The sequence below is a fragment of the Pseudophryne corroboree genome, chromosome 2, assembly GCF_028390025.1.
Source record: "Pseudophryne corroboree isolate aPseCor3 chromosome 2, aPseCor3.hap2, whole genome shotgun sequence".
Lineage (NCBI taxonomy): Eukaryota > Metazoa > Chordata > Amphibia > Anura > Myobatrachidae > Pseudophryne > Pseudophryne corroboree.
The window spans coordinates 12,013,453-12,028,547 of NC_086445.1; the positions used below are offsets into that span (position 1 = coordinate 12,013,453).

A 15,095-nucleotide genomic window follows, 5' to 3' on the forward strand; every position below is an offset into this window, starting at 1 on the left:
AAACCTTTTCTCATTAGACTGTAAGGTCTGCAGATCACTGACACAGCTAGCAGTAGAAAAGCACACCATGCGGATTTTCCATGCATACTGTAAGAGACCGCCGCTACATAGAGTGAAGATATTTCAGTAGACAGCCAGTCATGCGTGTGACGTGCCTCGTTTCCTGCCCAGGACTTTGATATCAGGGGGATAGCGCTAGTAGAAAATATGAGCGGATTCAGTGATCAATAATTCATTACGACCAGTGAAATATTTATTGCTGATGTTAGCGGAGAATAAGGAACAGCCGAGAATCCGGGTCTTTGGATGCAGACGCTCGGTGAGCCAAACTCTTACCAACAGAACAGGACACGGAGCCAACAATCCCAAACACAAAACTGTATATACAACACCGAATACACAACTTATATACACACGACTCCTATTAGTCAGCGACTAATTCCAGGCACGCCTATCAGAATTGCCGGCAATCTTGTTGGATTAATCAAAAGTAAACAATACAAGGAAAAGTTGGGACCATGCAAGAACAGGGGCAAAGGGCAGGGCATGACACAGTTCTGTTTGATCTATGGAAAAGGGGCTTCATTTCCCTTACCTATCTATGGGACAGATCCCTACTTTTCCCAGGACAGACCTGGATTTTGCCTGGTCCTTAAATAAAATGAAATATAATTCCACATTTTTAGACTTCAAAATTTCACATAATGCATGTTTCTTAAAGTTGTCCATCAATGTTGTGCTGCATTTGGCACTGAAGGAGGAGGGGGGTGGGGGGGTCACGTTACGTTTACGGGGAGATCGCCACATCCGGCTTCTTCTTCTATGGCTGTGTCTCCAGTTTCTATATTACATTATGCTACAGGACAACACTGAGAGGCAGAGGCCGTCAAGGAACTCACAATGAAGGGGAATTATCCATGGTCCTGAACGCAGAACCCCCGTTCCCTTCAACTATTCAAGATCGCATCTCTTGTTGCAGGTCTGGTGGGACGCCACAAAGACTGGACCTCTTCATTTTCCTTGGCAGTGGTTGTCCTGGGAGCAGAACCTGAATCTGCAGAGAAGTCCTCAGGGAGGACCCAGGCTGCTGACAGTAGTGTAGCTGAATTTGGAGAGGGACGCTCCCGTGGCGCCTATGTCCTCCTCAGGCTCGCGAAAGCGCCGGCAAGGCTTGATGCAGACGGCGAAGGTTCCCAGAAAGGCTTTGCGGAAACGCTTGTTCATGAAGCAGTAGATAATGGGGTTGACACAGGCAGACGTGTAGGACAGCAAGTGGATGAAGGAGATGGGGGCTCCCGACAGCATGTCGAAGGCGGACTGCTCGTCAAAGGCCTTCCAGGTGTTGGCGACGTAGATGGGCATCCAGCAGATGAAGAACATGGCCACAATGACGATGAGCATGCGGATGACGCGTTTCTTGGCCATCAGCTTGGTCTCCGAGCTGTTGATGCGAGCGCGGTCCATCTTGGAGCAGCCGCCGGGGGTCAGAGTAGACATCTCCATGGTGTTACGCCGTTTGTTGACTTGGATGTAGCAGCCGTCGCCCTCGTCGCATATGGCGGTAGAGGATGATGTCGCTGCCGTCACTCCATTCTTATGAGCTGCAGGAGACAAAAGGAACAAGGTTATTATTGCTCGTCCCACTTACCTCTCATGCTGACACCTATGTTATTACCCCAGAAAACCAGGTATAATATCCCGCACAGGACTGAAATCACACTCGGATAATGTTATACACAGTGTAGAAGAAATAAAAGATTACAAAAAAAAGCAATTAGGGTTACTCAATGGCTGGAGGTACTTCCAGGAATAGAATGCAGAGTACACAGGAGAAAATGTCATTAGATGAGGATAATAGCATCAGATGAATCCTTGGGGGGAGTATGTTAATGTAGGTGCAGAGTAATAGTTCAGTAGAACATAACTTTTACAGCACTATGCAGATAAATTGCACACAGACTGTATGTCCCCAGCAGCCTAATCCTAATCCTCCTGGGGGGTACTAAACCTAAATCCCCTCCTCGAAGCCTAAACCTCCCCCCCCTCCCCCCCAATCCCTGCAGCCTAAACCTAAGCCTCCCGGGGGGTTCTAAACCTAATCCACCTCCTCGAGGCCTAAACCTAACCCCCCCCCCCCCCACAGCCTAAACCTAACCCTGCTCTCCCGCACAGCCTAGCCCTAATCCTCCCAGGTACTAAACCTAACCCCCCTCCCCGCAACCTAAACCTAACCCTCACTCCCCGGCAGCCTAACCCTAATCCTCCCGGGGGTATTAAACTTAACTCCCCTCCCCGCAGCCTAACCCTCCCTCCCCCGAAGCCTAATCCTAATCCTCCCGGGGGGTACTAAACCTAAATCCCCTCCTCGAAGCCTAAACCTACCCCCCCCCCCAATCCCTGCAGCCTAAACCTAAGCCTCCCGGGGGGTACTAAACCTAATCCACCTCCTCGAGGCCTAAACCTAAACCCCCCCCCCCCACAGCCTAAACCTAACCCTGCTCTCCCGCACAGCCTAGCCCTAATCCTCCCAGGTACTAAACCTAACCCTCACTCCCCGGCAGCCTAACCCTAATCCCCCCGGGGGTACCAAACCTAACTCTCCTCTCCGCAGCCTAAACCTAACGCTCCCTCCCCCGCAGCCTAACCCTAAACCTCCCGGGGGGTATTAAACCTAACCCACCTCCCCGCAGCCTAAACCTAACCCTCCCTCCCCCGCAGCCTACCTCTAATCCTCCCGGAAGGTACTAAACCTAACCCTCCTCCTCGAGGCCTAAACGTAACCCCCCCATCCCTGCCGCCTAAACCTAAAACCCACCCCCCGCAGCCTAAACCTAACCCTCACTCCCCCGCAGCCTAACCCTAATCATCCCGGGGGGTACTAAACCTAACCCACCTCCCGCAGCCTAAACCTAACCCTCCCTCCCCCGCAGCCTAACCCTAATCCTCCTGGATGGTACTAAACCTAACCCTCCTCCTCGAGGCCTAAACGTAACCCCCCCATCCCTGCCGCATAAACCTAACACCCACCCCCCGCAGCCTAAACCTAACCCTCACTCCCCCGCAGCCTAACCCTAATCATCCCGGGGGGTACTAAACCTAACCCACCTCCCGCAGCCTAAACCTAACCCTCCCTCCCCCGCAGCCTAACCCTAATCCTCCCGGATGGTACTAAACCTAACCCTCCTCCTCGAGGCCTAAACGTAACCCCCCCATACCTGCCGCCTAAACCTAACACCCACCCCCCTCCCCCCGCAGCCTAAACCTAACCCTGCTCTCACCCACAGACTAACCCTAATCCTCCTGGGGGGTATTAAACCTAACCCCCTCCCCCCTCTCCGCAGCCTAAACCTAACCCTCAATCCCCCGCAGCCTAACCCTAATCATCCCGGGGGTACTAAACCTAACCCACCTCTCCGCAGCCTAAACCTAACCCTCCCTCCCCCACAGCCTAACCCTAATCCTCCTGGGGGGTACTAAACCTAACCCCCTCCTCAAAGCCTAAACCTAACCCCCCATCCCTGCAGCCTAAACCTAACACCCCCGCAGCCTAAACCTAACCCTCCTCTCCCCCACAGCCTAGCCCTAATTCTCCTGGGGGGTACTAACGCTAACCCCCCTTCCCGCAGCCTAAACCTAACCCTCCCTCCCCTGAAGCCTAATCCTAATCCTCCCGGGGGGTACTAAACCTAAATCCCCTCCTCGAAGCCTAAACCTACCCCCCCCAATCCCTGCAGCCTAAACCTAAGCCTCCCGGGGGGTATAAACCTAACCCCCCCCCCCCCTAAACCTAACCCTGCTTTCCCGCACAGCCTAGCCCTAATCCTCCCAGGTACTAAACCTAACCACCCTCCCCGCAACCTAAACCTAACCCTCACTCCCCGGCAGCCTAACCCTAATCCTCCCGGGGGTACCAAACCTAACTCTCCTCTCCGCAGCCTAAACCTAACGCTCCCTCCCCCGCAGCCTAACCCTAAACCTCCCGGGGGGTATTAAACCTAACCCCCTCCTCAAAGCCTAAACCTAACCCCCCATCCCTGCAGCCTAAACCTAACACCCCCGCAGCCTAAACCTAACCCTCCTCTCCCCCACAGCCTAGCCCTAATTCTCCTGGGGGGTACTAAAGCTAACCCCCCTTCCAGCAGCCTAAACCTAACCCTCACTCCCCCGCAGCCTAACCCTAATCCTCACGGGGGTACTAAACCTAACCCCCCTCCTCGATGCCTAAACCTAACCCCCCCCATCCCTGCAGCCTAAACCTAATACCCCCCCCTCCCCGCAGCCTAAACCTAACCCTCCTCTCCCCTACAGCATAGCCCTAATCCTCCCGGGGGGTACTAAACCTAACCCCCCTCCCCATATCCTAAACCAAACCCTCCCTCCCCAGCAGCCTAACACTAATCCTCCCAGGGGGTACTAAACCTAACCCACCTCCTTGCAGCCTAAACCTAACCTTCCCTCCCCCGCAGCCTAACCCTAATCCTCCTGGGGAGTACTAAATCTAACCCACCACACCTCCCCGCAGCCCAAACCTAACCCTCCCTCCCCCGCAGCCCAACCCTAGTCCTCCCTGGAGGTGCCTAAACCTAACCCCCCCCCCCCCCTCCCTACAGCCTAAGCCTAACCCCCCCACCCCCAGCCTAAACCTAACCTCCTCCCCGCGGCATACCTCTCCGGCGGCCCTGTATGATTGTTCGGTAGGGTCAGGCTTGTGACCCTAATCGGGATGCCGAAATGGGGTCAGGATTCCAGAGCCAGTGTTTTGTCTGCCGGGATCCCGTTAGCCGGCTTAGTTGGGTTGGCCAGGAGGAGCCTGGCTTCCTCTAATTTGCAGGTTTATGAGGCGGCGTGACATGACTGGGAGGCTTGTCAGATTAGGCATCAGTCTGTGGGTAAGCCTTTGAATCAGTGTTTGGCTGAGTTTGTTTGGGTCAGTCTAAGGCAGCCATGTCTTCTGCTCTGGCTGGGATATCGTTTTTCTCCCGACTTTGCAGCATTGCGACCCTACAAAGTCTTTTGTGCTGTCCAAGGCGCATAAGGGTTGGGCTAAGGAGAGCCCTCTGATGGGGGTTTCTTGTCGGCTGATTGATATTGCCCTCCTGGGGCACTTAGTGGGTGAGGTTCCCTCAGATGCTTCCTCAGATTTTGAATCTTTTTTATTCTGCTTGGCGTTTGTGTTGGCTGTTTTAGGAGACTTTCGCATTAGCAAATTAGTAGTAAGACATCTGCGGACTCCGGCTTATTGAACAAGCACGTGGTGTTTCAGGTTGGGTCTGTCCTTTGCATAATTCTCCATTCCAAGACAATTCACTTAGGTCGTGGGTGTTGGGTGACCATCAAGGCTCACTCTGTCCTGGATATTTGTTGTTTGTGTTTGGCTGTTTTGTACACGGGGTTGCGGCCTACGAGGGATTTGCCGTGGTTGTTGCATGCTGATGCTTCCCCCTTGACCAAGATTCAGTTTTCTGTTGTGTTTAAGTTTTGCTTGTTCATTTGGGTTTGGATAGTGCGCAGTACAGCATGCACTCCTTCCGGATTGGGGCAGCGACTTGTGCGGCGGCTAGCAGATTACCTTCTTCTACCATTCAAGCTATTGGTCGGTGGAAGTCTTCCAATTGCCGGTCTTATGTTAGATGTGATAAGCTTTAAAGTTGTGTTTTTCCTGACCAAAAAAATACTTTTTTGCCCGTCTGTTTTTGAATGGCTCTCTTTCGACAACTGGAGGTGTGAAGTGATTGTTTTAGTTCTTTCCTCCGAGTGGGCCTTAATTCAGTTGGCTTATAGTTCTCATGGTCCATGGGAGATTTTTTAGATCTTCTCCTTCCCTAGGGTGTATTAACTCCTCCTTCTATTGGTTGCCGTTTCCGCAGTTTGTGTTTTTGGTGGCTTACTGATGCTTTGAGCCGTTTTCTCTTACAGCTTTCTCTGAGCCATCTGAGCAAGTGTGGCTGGTGGGCCATTTATTTATTGGGCTGAGAGGCGTAATGTGAAGGTCGTCAGGTTTGGTTGCTTGGAGTCCAGGGTCTGTGTTGGTCCTCTTGGACCTTGTGTTTCAGTATGAGCAAGGTGGGGGCGCCCAACCTGGTTGGTGACTCATCTTGGTGGCAATGATGTTGGACAGCTGGAGGACATTGATTTGATCTTGTGGATGATGGCTGATTTGTCCACCCTACAGGCTCAATGGCCTGGAGTGTGTGTAGTCTGGTAAGAGATTGTCCCTCGGCATGAGTGGCAGGGTTCTTGGGACCAGTTGCCTGTTTCTCGGGTGTCTCCAGGTCTGGTGGTTTGGTGGTTCAGCATTACGGTTACGTTTGGGTGCATTATTCTGACTTTTTATGGGATGTGTCCCCTTTACTAGAGTCGGTCCAGTTGGTTGTTTGGGTGGAAGGCTGCGGTTCTTAGAACCTGGCGGTGTCGGAAAGGCGCTACAAAGCAGCGGCCAGGTAAGGTGTAAGAAGCAGTTGTGGAGCACATACCCCGTGAGGGTCGGCTAGTCTAGCCTATCTCTGTGGGAGGACTTTCTCAGCGTATACTCTCGTACTATCCATTAGAAACGTTTGTGGGCCTTCACAGCTCAGGTAACACTTGTCACAGGGGGAGGGGAGCATCAGTCATCTCCTAATTTAGTTTAGAATCATATGCCTGGAGCTATTTGTAGCGTCCTTCTTTGTAAAAGCTCAGGGTCATACCTTTAATAAATACAAGTTGTAACTTTTAAACCAAATGCAGCCCGTGTCCATGTGGTTATTTCTAGTGATAAGATAGTTGTAGATTGTGTTGGCTAATTGCAATACAGCTATAGACGCCTTACTGTATAGTGTATCTCCTACTTCCTTAAACAAATGAAAAAGCTGTCAGAACCGGAACTCAAATAAAGTTCAAATTCTAGTGCGTATATATTCAGAAATGCGCTAATCTGGATTGTGTCACAGCCTGTATCACTGCAGGTCACCACCTTGTCTCGGAGTAACCAATGCTTGCTGGACAATCCCAGAAACCGCGCAGGGTAAGAGCAAGATGTGAACAATAGTACCACACGTAATAACAGACACCTGATCAGTATATAAATGGTTAATATAAAGCTAGTCGGTAACGCTGCACTTATTTAGGCTTCAGCTTTATAATACAATTTAAGAGAGGCTAAATATAGCTGATTGTACTGTAATAATGTAATAATAAAGGAGAGTAATCAGAATGACAGGGACACTATGCCCCCCTACCATTTTTGGCACTCCTATCAAGACAGTGCGCCGATGTGTCTTTAATTGGCAAACAAAAATGTCTGTCAGACAGTGTGATACACAGACACAGCAATGTCATATAGAGGAGACAGAATGAGGATGATATAGAGTAGAAAAGAGCTCAGAGAGGCATTATAAGCTTCTCTGCTCCCTACATCATGGGCCATGCAACAGTGGTTGCCATGGTAGTCTAGAGTAATAGGAGCAACAAACTAAAGAAAGATGGTAAATAACAACATTCTACTTAAAGCCAAGGATATATGCTAAAAAAGGCCAAAGCAATACATAAGAAAACAGCTGATTAGGTGACACCCCTTGTGTACTGACTTCCATACCTTTTGCTTCTTTGTCTAAATCCATCTCAAACTGAATCCCCCTGTAGAGCTCGTGTGAGATGAGTCCATAGGCCACAATCATCACCACCCCGGGGATGAAGAAGAGCATGGTCAGGAGGATGACGTACCTGGTGCAGAAGACAAGACGGTCAGATTAGGTTACACATAAGTGTCCCAACTGGTTAACGGTTTGCTATAGCTTCACCCGCCTCATCCCTCACTCCCCTGTGAGGAGGCTCATACCTCATCACACCAGAATCTGTATCCACACAGCAAGCTCCCTGACATTCAAATAAAAAGCACTGTGACCCCCGTAATAAGTACACAACCAGTTCCCTCACCCCCCCTGAGACCTACACAACCAACTCCCTCACCCCCGAGACCTACACAACAAGCTTCCTGACCCACCTGAGACCTACACAACCAGCTCCCTCACCCCCGAGACCCTCACAACCAGTTCCCTGACCCACGTGAGACGTACAAAACCAGCTCCCTGGCCCCACTGAGACCTACACAACAAGCTCCCTCACCCCACTGAGATCCTACACAACCAGCTCCCTGACCCCACTGAGATCCAACACAACCAGCTCCCTGACCCCCATGAGATCCTACACAACCAGCTCCCTGACTCCACTGAGAACTACACAATCAGCTCGCTGACCCTCCTGAGACCTACACAACCAGCTCCCTGACCCCCCTAATACCTACACAACCAGCTCCCTGACCCCTCTGAGAACTACACAACCAGCTCCCTCACCCATCCGAGACCTAAACAACCAGCTCCCTCACCCCACTGAGACCTACACAACCAGCTCCCTCACCCCCGAGTCCTACACAACCAGCTCCCTGACCCCCCTGATACCTACACAGCAAGCTCCCCCCCCCCCTGAGACATACACAACCAGCTCGCTGACCCCACTGAGTCCTACACAACAAGCTCCCTGACCCCACGAGGACCTACACAACCAGCTCCCTGGCCCCCTGAGACCTACACAACCAGCTCCCTGACCCCCCTGAGACCTACACAACAAGCTCCCTCACCCCCGAGACCTACACAATCAGCTCCCTCACCCCCCTGAGACCTACACAACCAGCTCCCTGAACCCCCTGAGACCTACACAACCAGCTACCTCACCCCCCTGAGACCTACACAACCAGCTCCCTGACCCCACTGAGAACTACACAATCAGCTCGCTGACCCCCCTGAGACCTACACAACCAGCTCCCTGACCCCCCTAATACCTACACAACCAGCTCCCTGACCCCTCTGAGAACTACACAACCAGCTCTCTCACCCACCCGAGTCCTACACAATCAGCTCCCTCACCCCCCTGAGACCTACACAACCAGCTCCCTGACCCCCCTGAGACCTACACAACCAGCTACCTCACCCCCCTGAGACCTACACAACCAGCTCCCTGACCCCACTGAGAACTACACAATCAGCTCGCTGACCCCCCTGAGACCTACACAACCAGCTCCCTGACCCCCCTAATACCTACACAACCAGCTCCCTGACCCCTCTGAGAACTACACAACCAGCTCTCTCACCCACCCGAGTCCTACACAACCAGCTCCATCAGCCCACTGAGACCTACACAACCAGCTCCCTCACCCCCGAGTCCTACACAACCAGCTCCCTGACACCCCTGATACCTACACAACAAGCTCCCTCCCCCCCTGAGACATACACAACCAGCTCGTTGACCCCACTGAGTCCTACACAACAAGCTCCCTGACCCCACGAGGAGCTACACAACCAGCTCCCTGGCCCCCTGAGACCTACACAACAAGCTCCCTCACCCCCCTGAGACCTACACAACCAGCTCCCTGACCCCCCTGAGACCTACACAACAAGCTCCCTGACCCCCCTGAGACCTACACAACAAGCTCCCTGACCCCCCTGAGACCTACACAACAAGCTCCCTGACCCCACTGAGACCTACACAACCAGATCCATCACCTCCCTGAGACCTACACAACCAGCTCCCTCACCCCCTGAGACCTACACAACCAGCTCCCTGACTCCCCTGAGACCTACACAACCAGCAACCTGACCCCCCTGAGACCTACACAACCAGCTCCCTCACCCCCCTGAGACCTACACAACCAGCTCCCTCACCGCCGAGACCTACACAACCAGCTCACTGACTCCCTAATAACTACACAACCAGCTCCCTGACCCCCCTGAGACCTACACAACCATCTCTCTGACCACCCTGAGAACTACACAACCAGCTCCCTGGCCCCCCTGAGACCTACACAACCATCTCCCTGACCCCCTCTGAGACATACACAACCAGCTCCCTGACCGCCCTGAGACCATCAAAACCAGCTCCCTGACTCCACTGAGACCTACACAACCAGCAACCTGACCCCCCTGAGACCTACACAACCAGCTCCCTGACCCCCCTGAGACCTACACAACCAGCTCAATCACCCCCGAGACCTATACAACCAGCTCACTGACTCCCTAATAACTACACAACCAGCTCCCTCACCCCCTGAGACTTACACAACCAGCTCCTGACCCCACTGAAAACTACACAACCAGCTCCCTGACCCCCCTAATAATGACACAACCAGCTCCCTGACACAGCCTGAGACCTACACAACCACCTCGCTGACCGCCATGGGGGAACCTGACATGCACAGAACCTGCAGGACACATAGCAGTCCAGCAGAAGTGTCACCTACACGGCGCAGTTAGTAAGGCTCCTTATCTTAGACTGTGACCTTCTCTCCTGTTACTCACAAGTCACACACTACATACAGTAGATGGCGTTAGTGCAGAGGCACAGAGGAGAGCCTCCTGCCCTGGCCGGCAGACTGTTGTGGTGTGAGGTTTCAGGAACATTGCTGTCATTCCTCACTCTGTATTTACTAAGATCTGATAACCTGGAAGTAAATAAGAGATTTGATGCCCTTGTGGAATTATGCAACTTTCCTCAATGGCCTGTTATCTGCTGCAAAGGTAAACAATAGGCGCAATAAGCCGCTCGCGTGGGCTGAGGGTACGGCAGCGTGTTCCTTCATACTCTGGATAATCTGCAAACGCTGGTAAAATAAGGAATCATGTCATTCTCACAGAGCGCCATGTGCACTTTACACCCATGAGAATATATACCTTTATATAGGATTACCATTGATTTGTCTACGCTCTGCAGAGTATCTCACAGTTCTATATCCTAGGTCAGACAGGAACTTTGCTATACTGGATTTGCTTTGTCCAGGCTTCTACCACGAGGACGACACAGTTGGCGGCAGCGCTGCTCAATACAGCAAAGGACAGGCCGACTAGTGTGCAGCTTCCCAGCGCATCATACTATCCCGGGGCCTACTGACTGCTGGGCGTTATGTTTTTATCATTTCATAGCACATGTTCCCGTCCTCTTTCATATCTTTTTATTATAAAGTATAACAGACACGTAATGATAGCAGCGTGACCCTTCCAGGGAATAGGGGAACACCATTCAAACGATGCAACACAGTGTATATGGAAGACATTGATGGAGAGAGAGAGAACGGGTAATGAGAGAAAGGGTAATGAGAGAACGGGTAATGAGAGAAGGAGTAATGAGAGAAGGAGTAATGAGAGAACAGGTAATGAGAGAACAGGTAATGAGAGAACGGGTGATGAGAGAACGGGTAATGAGAGAACAGGTAATGAGAGAACGGGTAATGAGAGAAAGAGTGATGAGAGAACGGGTGATGAGAGAACAGGTAATGAGAGAACAGGTAATGAGAGAACAGGTAATGAGAGAACAGGTAATGAGAGAAGGAGTAATGAGAGAAGGAGTAATGAGAGAAGGAGTAATGAGAGAAGGAGTAATGAGAGAAGGAGTAATGAGAGAACAGGTAATGAGAGAAAGAGTAATGAGAGAACGGGTGATGAGAGAACACGTAATGAGAGAACAGGTAATGAGAGAACAGGTAATGAGAGAAGGAGTAATGAGAGAACAGGTAATGAGAGAAGGAGTAATGAGAGAAGGAGTAATGAGAGAAGGAGTAATGAGAGAACGGGTAATGAGAGAACGGGTAATGAGAGAACAGGTAATGAGAGAAGGAGTAATGAGAGAACGGGTAATGAGAGAAGGAATAATGAGAGAACGGGTAATGAGAGAAGGAGTAATGAGTGAACGGGTAATGAGAGAAGGAGTAATGAGAGAACGGGTAATGGGAGAACGGGTAATGAGAGAACAGGTAATGAGAGAACAGGTAATGAGAGAAGGAGTAATGAGAGAACGGGTAATGAGAGAAGGAATAATGAGAGAACGTGTAATGAGAGAAGAAGTGATGAGAGAACAGGTACTGAAAGAAGGAGAAATGAGAGAACGGGTAACGAGAGAAGGAGTAATGAGAGAACGGGTAATGAGAGAAAGGGTAATGAGATAACGGGTAATGAGAGAACGGGTAATGAGAGAAGGAGTAATGAGAGAACGGGTAATGAGAGAACGGGTAATGAGAGAACAGGTAATGAGAGAACAGGTAATGAGAGAAGGAGTAATGAGAGAAGGAGTAATGAGATAACAGGTAATGAGAGAAGGAGTAATGAGAGGAGTAATGAGAGAACGGGTAATGAGAGAACGGGTAATGAGAGAAGGAGTAATGAGAGAACAGGTAATGAGAGAAGGAGTAATGAGAGAACGGGTAATGAGAGAACGGGTAATGAGAGAACGGGTAATGAGAGAAGGAATAATGAGAGAACGTGTAATGAGAGAAGAAGTGATGAGAGAACAGGTACTGAAAGAAGGAGAAATGAGAGAACGGGTAACGAGAGAAGGAGTAATGAGAGAACGGGTAATGAGAGAAAGGGTAATGAGATAACGGGTAATGAGAGAACGGGTAATGAGAGAAGGAGTAATGAGAGAACGGGTAATGAGAGAACGGGTAATGAGAGAACAGGTAATGAGAGAACAGGTAATGAGAGAAGGAGTAATGAGAGAAGGAGTAATGAGATAACAGGTAATGAGAGAAGGAGTAATGAGAGGAGTAATGAGAGAACGGGTAATGAGAGAACGGGTAATGAGAGAAGGAGTAATGAGAGAACAGGTAATGAGAGAAGGAGTAATGAGAGAACGGGTAATGAGAGAACGGGTAATGAGAGAACGGGTAATGAGAGAACGGGTAATGGGAGAACGGGTAATGGGAGAACGGGTAATGAGAGAATGAGAGAACGGGTAATGAGAGAAGGAGTAATGAGAGAACAGGTAATGAGAGAACAGGTAATGAGAGAAGGAGTAATGAGAGAACAGGTAATGAGAGAAAGAGTAATGAGAGAACGGGTAATGAGAGAATGGGTAATGAGAGAACGGGTGATGAGAGAACGGGTGATGAGAGAACAGGTAATGAGAGAAGGAGTAATGAGAGAACAGGTAATGAGAGAAGGAGTAATGAGAGAAGGAGTAATGAGAGAACGGGTAATGAGAGAACGGGTAATGAGAGAAGGAGTAATGAGAGAAGGAGTAATGAGAGAACGGGTAATGAGAGAAGGAGTAATGAGAGAAGGAGTAATGAGAGAACGGGTAATGAGAGAAGGAGTAATGAGAGAACGGGTAATGAGAGAAGGAGTAATGAGAGAACGGGTAATGAGAGAACAGGTAATGAGAGAACAGGTAATGAGAGAAGGAGTAATGAGAGAACGGGTAATGAGAGAAGGAATAATGAGAGAACGGGTAATGAGAGAAGAAGTGATGAGAGAACAGGTACTGAAAGAAGGAGAAATGAGAGAACGGGTAACGAGAGAAGGAGTAATGAGAGAACGGGTAATGAGAGAAAGGGTAATGAGATAACAGGTAATGAGAGAATGGGTAATGAGAGAAGGAGTAATGAGAGAACAGGTAATGAGAGAAGGAGTAATGAGAGAACAGGTAATGAGAGAACGAGTAATGAGAGAAGGAGTAATGAGAGGAGTAATGAGAGAACAGGTAATGAGAGAAGGAGTAATGAGAGAAGGAGTAATGAGAGAAGGAGTAATGAGAGAAGGAGTAATGAGAGAAGGAGTAATGAGAGAAGGAGTAATGAGAGAATGGGTAATGAGAGAAGGATTAATGAGAGAATGGGTAATGAGACAACGGGTAATGAGACAACGGGTAATGAGAGAACGGGTGATGAGAGAACGGGTAATGAGAGAAGGAGTAATGAGAGAAGGAGTAATGAGAGCACGGGTAATGAGAGAACGGGTAATGAGAGAAATACCATGAAATCCAAGAACAGAGAAAGGAAACAGAAAATGTATTTATTAGTATATCGCCAGCACATTCTGTTGCACCTTATATTTTGTACATGATTTATTACTATGCTGATAATATGATCATTTATTCTCACAGACAGTGCACAGATGCAGAGGGATAGTAAAGGCAGGACTATAGAAATAATATGTATATGTATTATTATATATATTGTCCGGATTCCGAGGACCTATCTCTCTAGTCCCACATTCAGAGCCTCTTATCAGCTCTCATTATGTGCAGGATAAAGGAAAGCCAGCTGGCCAGCACAGTGTGTTAGCGATAACGCCTTGATATATATGGAAGAGACTATTCATCAGCTCATAACCTGTATCTTTCCTCCTACACCAGGGACGTACAGAAATAAGTGTGTTTATAGAGAGATGATGTGGGGCCGGAGGACGGTGCGTGCTGGGAAGAATGTGTCTAGGCTGAGACTATGGCGCCAGTTGGTCACACACAGACCGCAAGGAGAATCTCACCACGCCTGCTGCACCTCTTCGTTGGGCCACTTCAGTCGGCACTGGTAGCCCCGTCTGTTTCCAGCTTTCATGTTAAACTCCACCAGTTTGTTGTAAACCAGGTACGGGATCATGATCACAACAGACAGGATCCAGGTGGCAGCGATGACCTTATAGGCATGAGACCGGGTCTGCCAGACGCGAGATTTCAAGGGATTGCAGATGGCGCTGTAGCGTTCAATGGCGATGGCCACCAGGTTGAAGGTGGAGACGCTGACAGACATACCTGTAGAAGGATGACATTTGATGTGAGTGATGAGAAACAGGTTGGGCCTTAAAGCATCAATGCTGTGGAAAACAGTAGTGAGCAGAGAGGCTTGGGAATGTACCTCTGAGCTCTGCCTTTCTGTGCACGGTGACATCCTCTCCCTCTCTGCCATCACATGACATGCTGAGAGGTGTGCGTCTGGCCCGCACTCAGGATGCCCCTCCACAGAGTAGAGACGGCCATCAGCCTTCGATGATTCAAAATCATCGATGGTCTATGACCAATGTCAAATACTTTTACTATCAATGGGGGAGAACCAGATGGTTTCCTGCAATCAATGGCTCAGTGCTACCGAATTTCTTCTTTTTTCTTTTCTTTAAAGTGTCAGGGCAGTGAACTTAGCCCCGCCCCCTGACACCTGCAAAGCCACACCCCTGGGCTCTGATTGGCCGGCAGTTCATTTTACAATAACGCAAGTATGACCACAGATGTGTAAAACCATCAATGGATTCCTTACAGATGGTTTTAAACCATCGAGGTTATCCATTAATGGTACCGATCGT

General features: G+C 49.9%; 1 protein-coding gene across 3 annotated transcripts in view; it reads right to left on the reverse strand.

Moving 5' to 3' along the window:
* Positions 1-231: 231 nt before the first annotated feature.
* The window catches only part of CCKBR (cholecystokinin B receptor), a 197,255-nt gene continuing 182,391 nt past the window's right edge, over positions 232-15,095 (reverse strand). For all 3 annotated transcript variants that reach the window (XM_063950795.1, XM_063950794.1, XM_063950793.1), the window contains 3 exons: positions 14,286-14,550; positions 7,574-7,701; positions 232-1,601 (listed from right to left, as the gene is read on the reverse strand). In XM_063950795.1, coding sequence (XP_063806865.1) covers positions 1,069-1,601; positions 7,574-7,701; positions 14,286-14,550 — 926 coding nt within the window. In that variant the 3' untranslated portion in view covers positions 232-1,068. The remainder of the gene's footprint in view (positions 1,602-7,573; positions 7,702-14,285; positions 14,551-15,095) is intronic.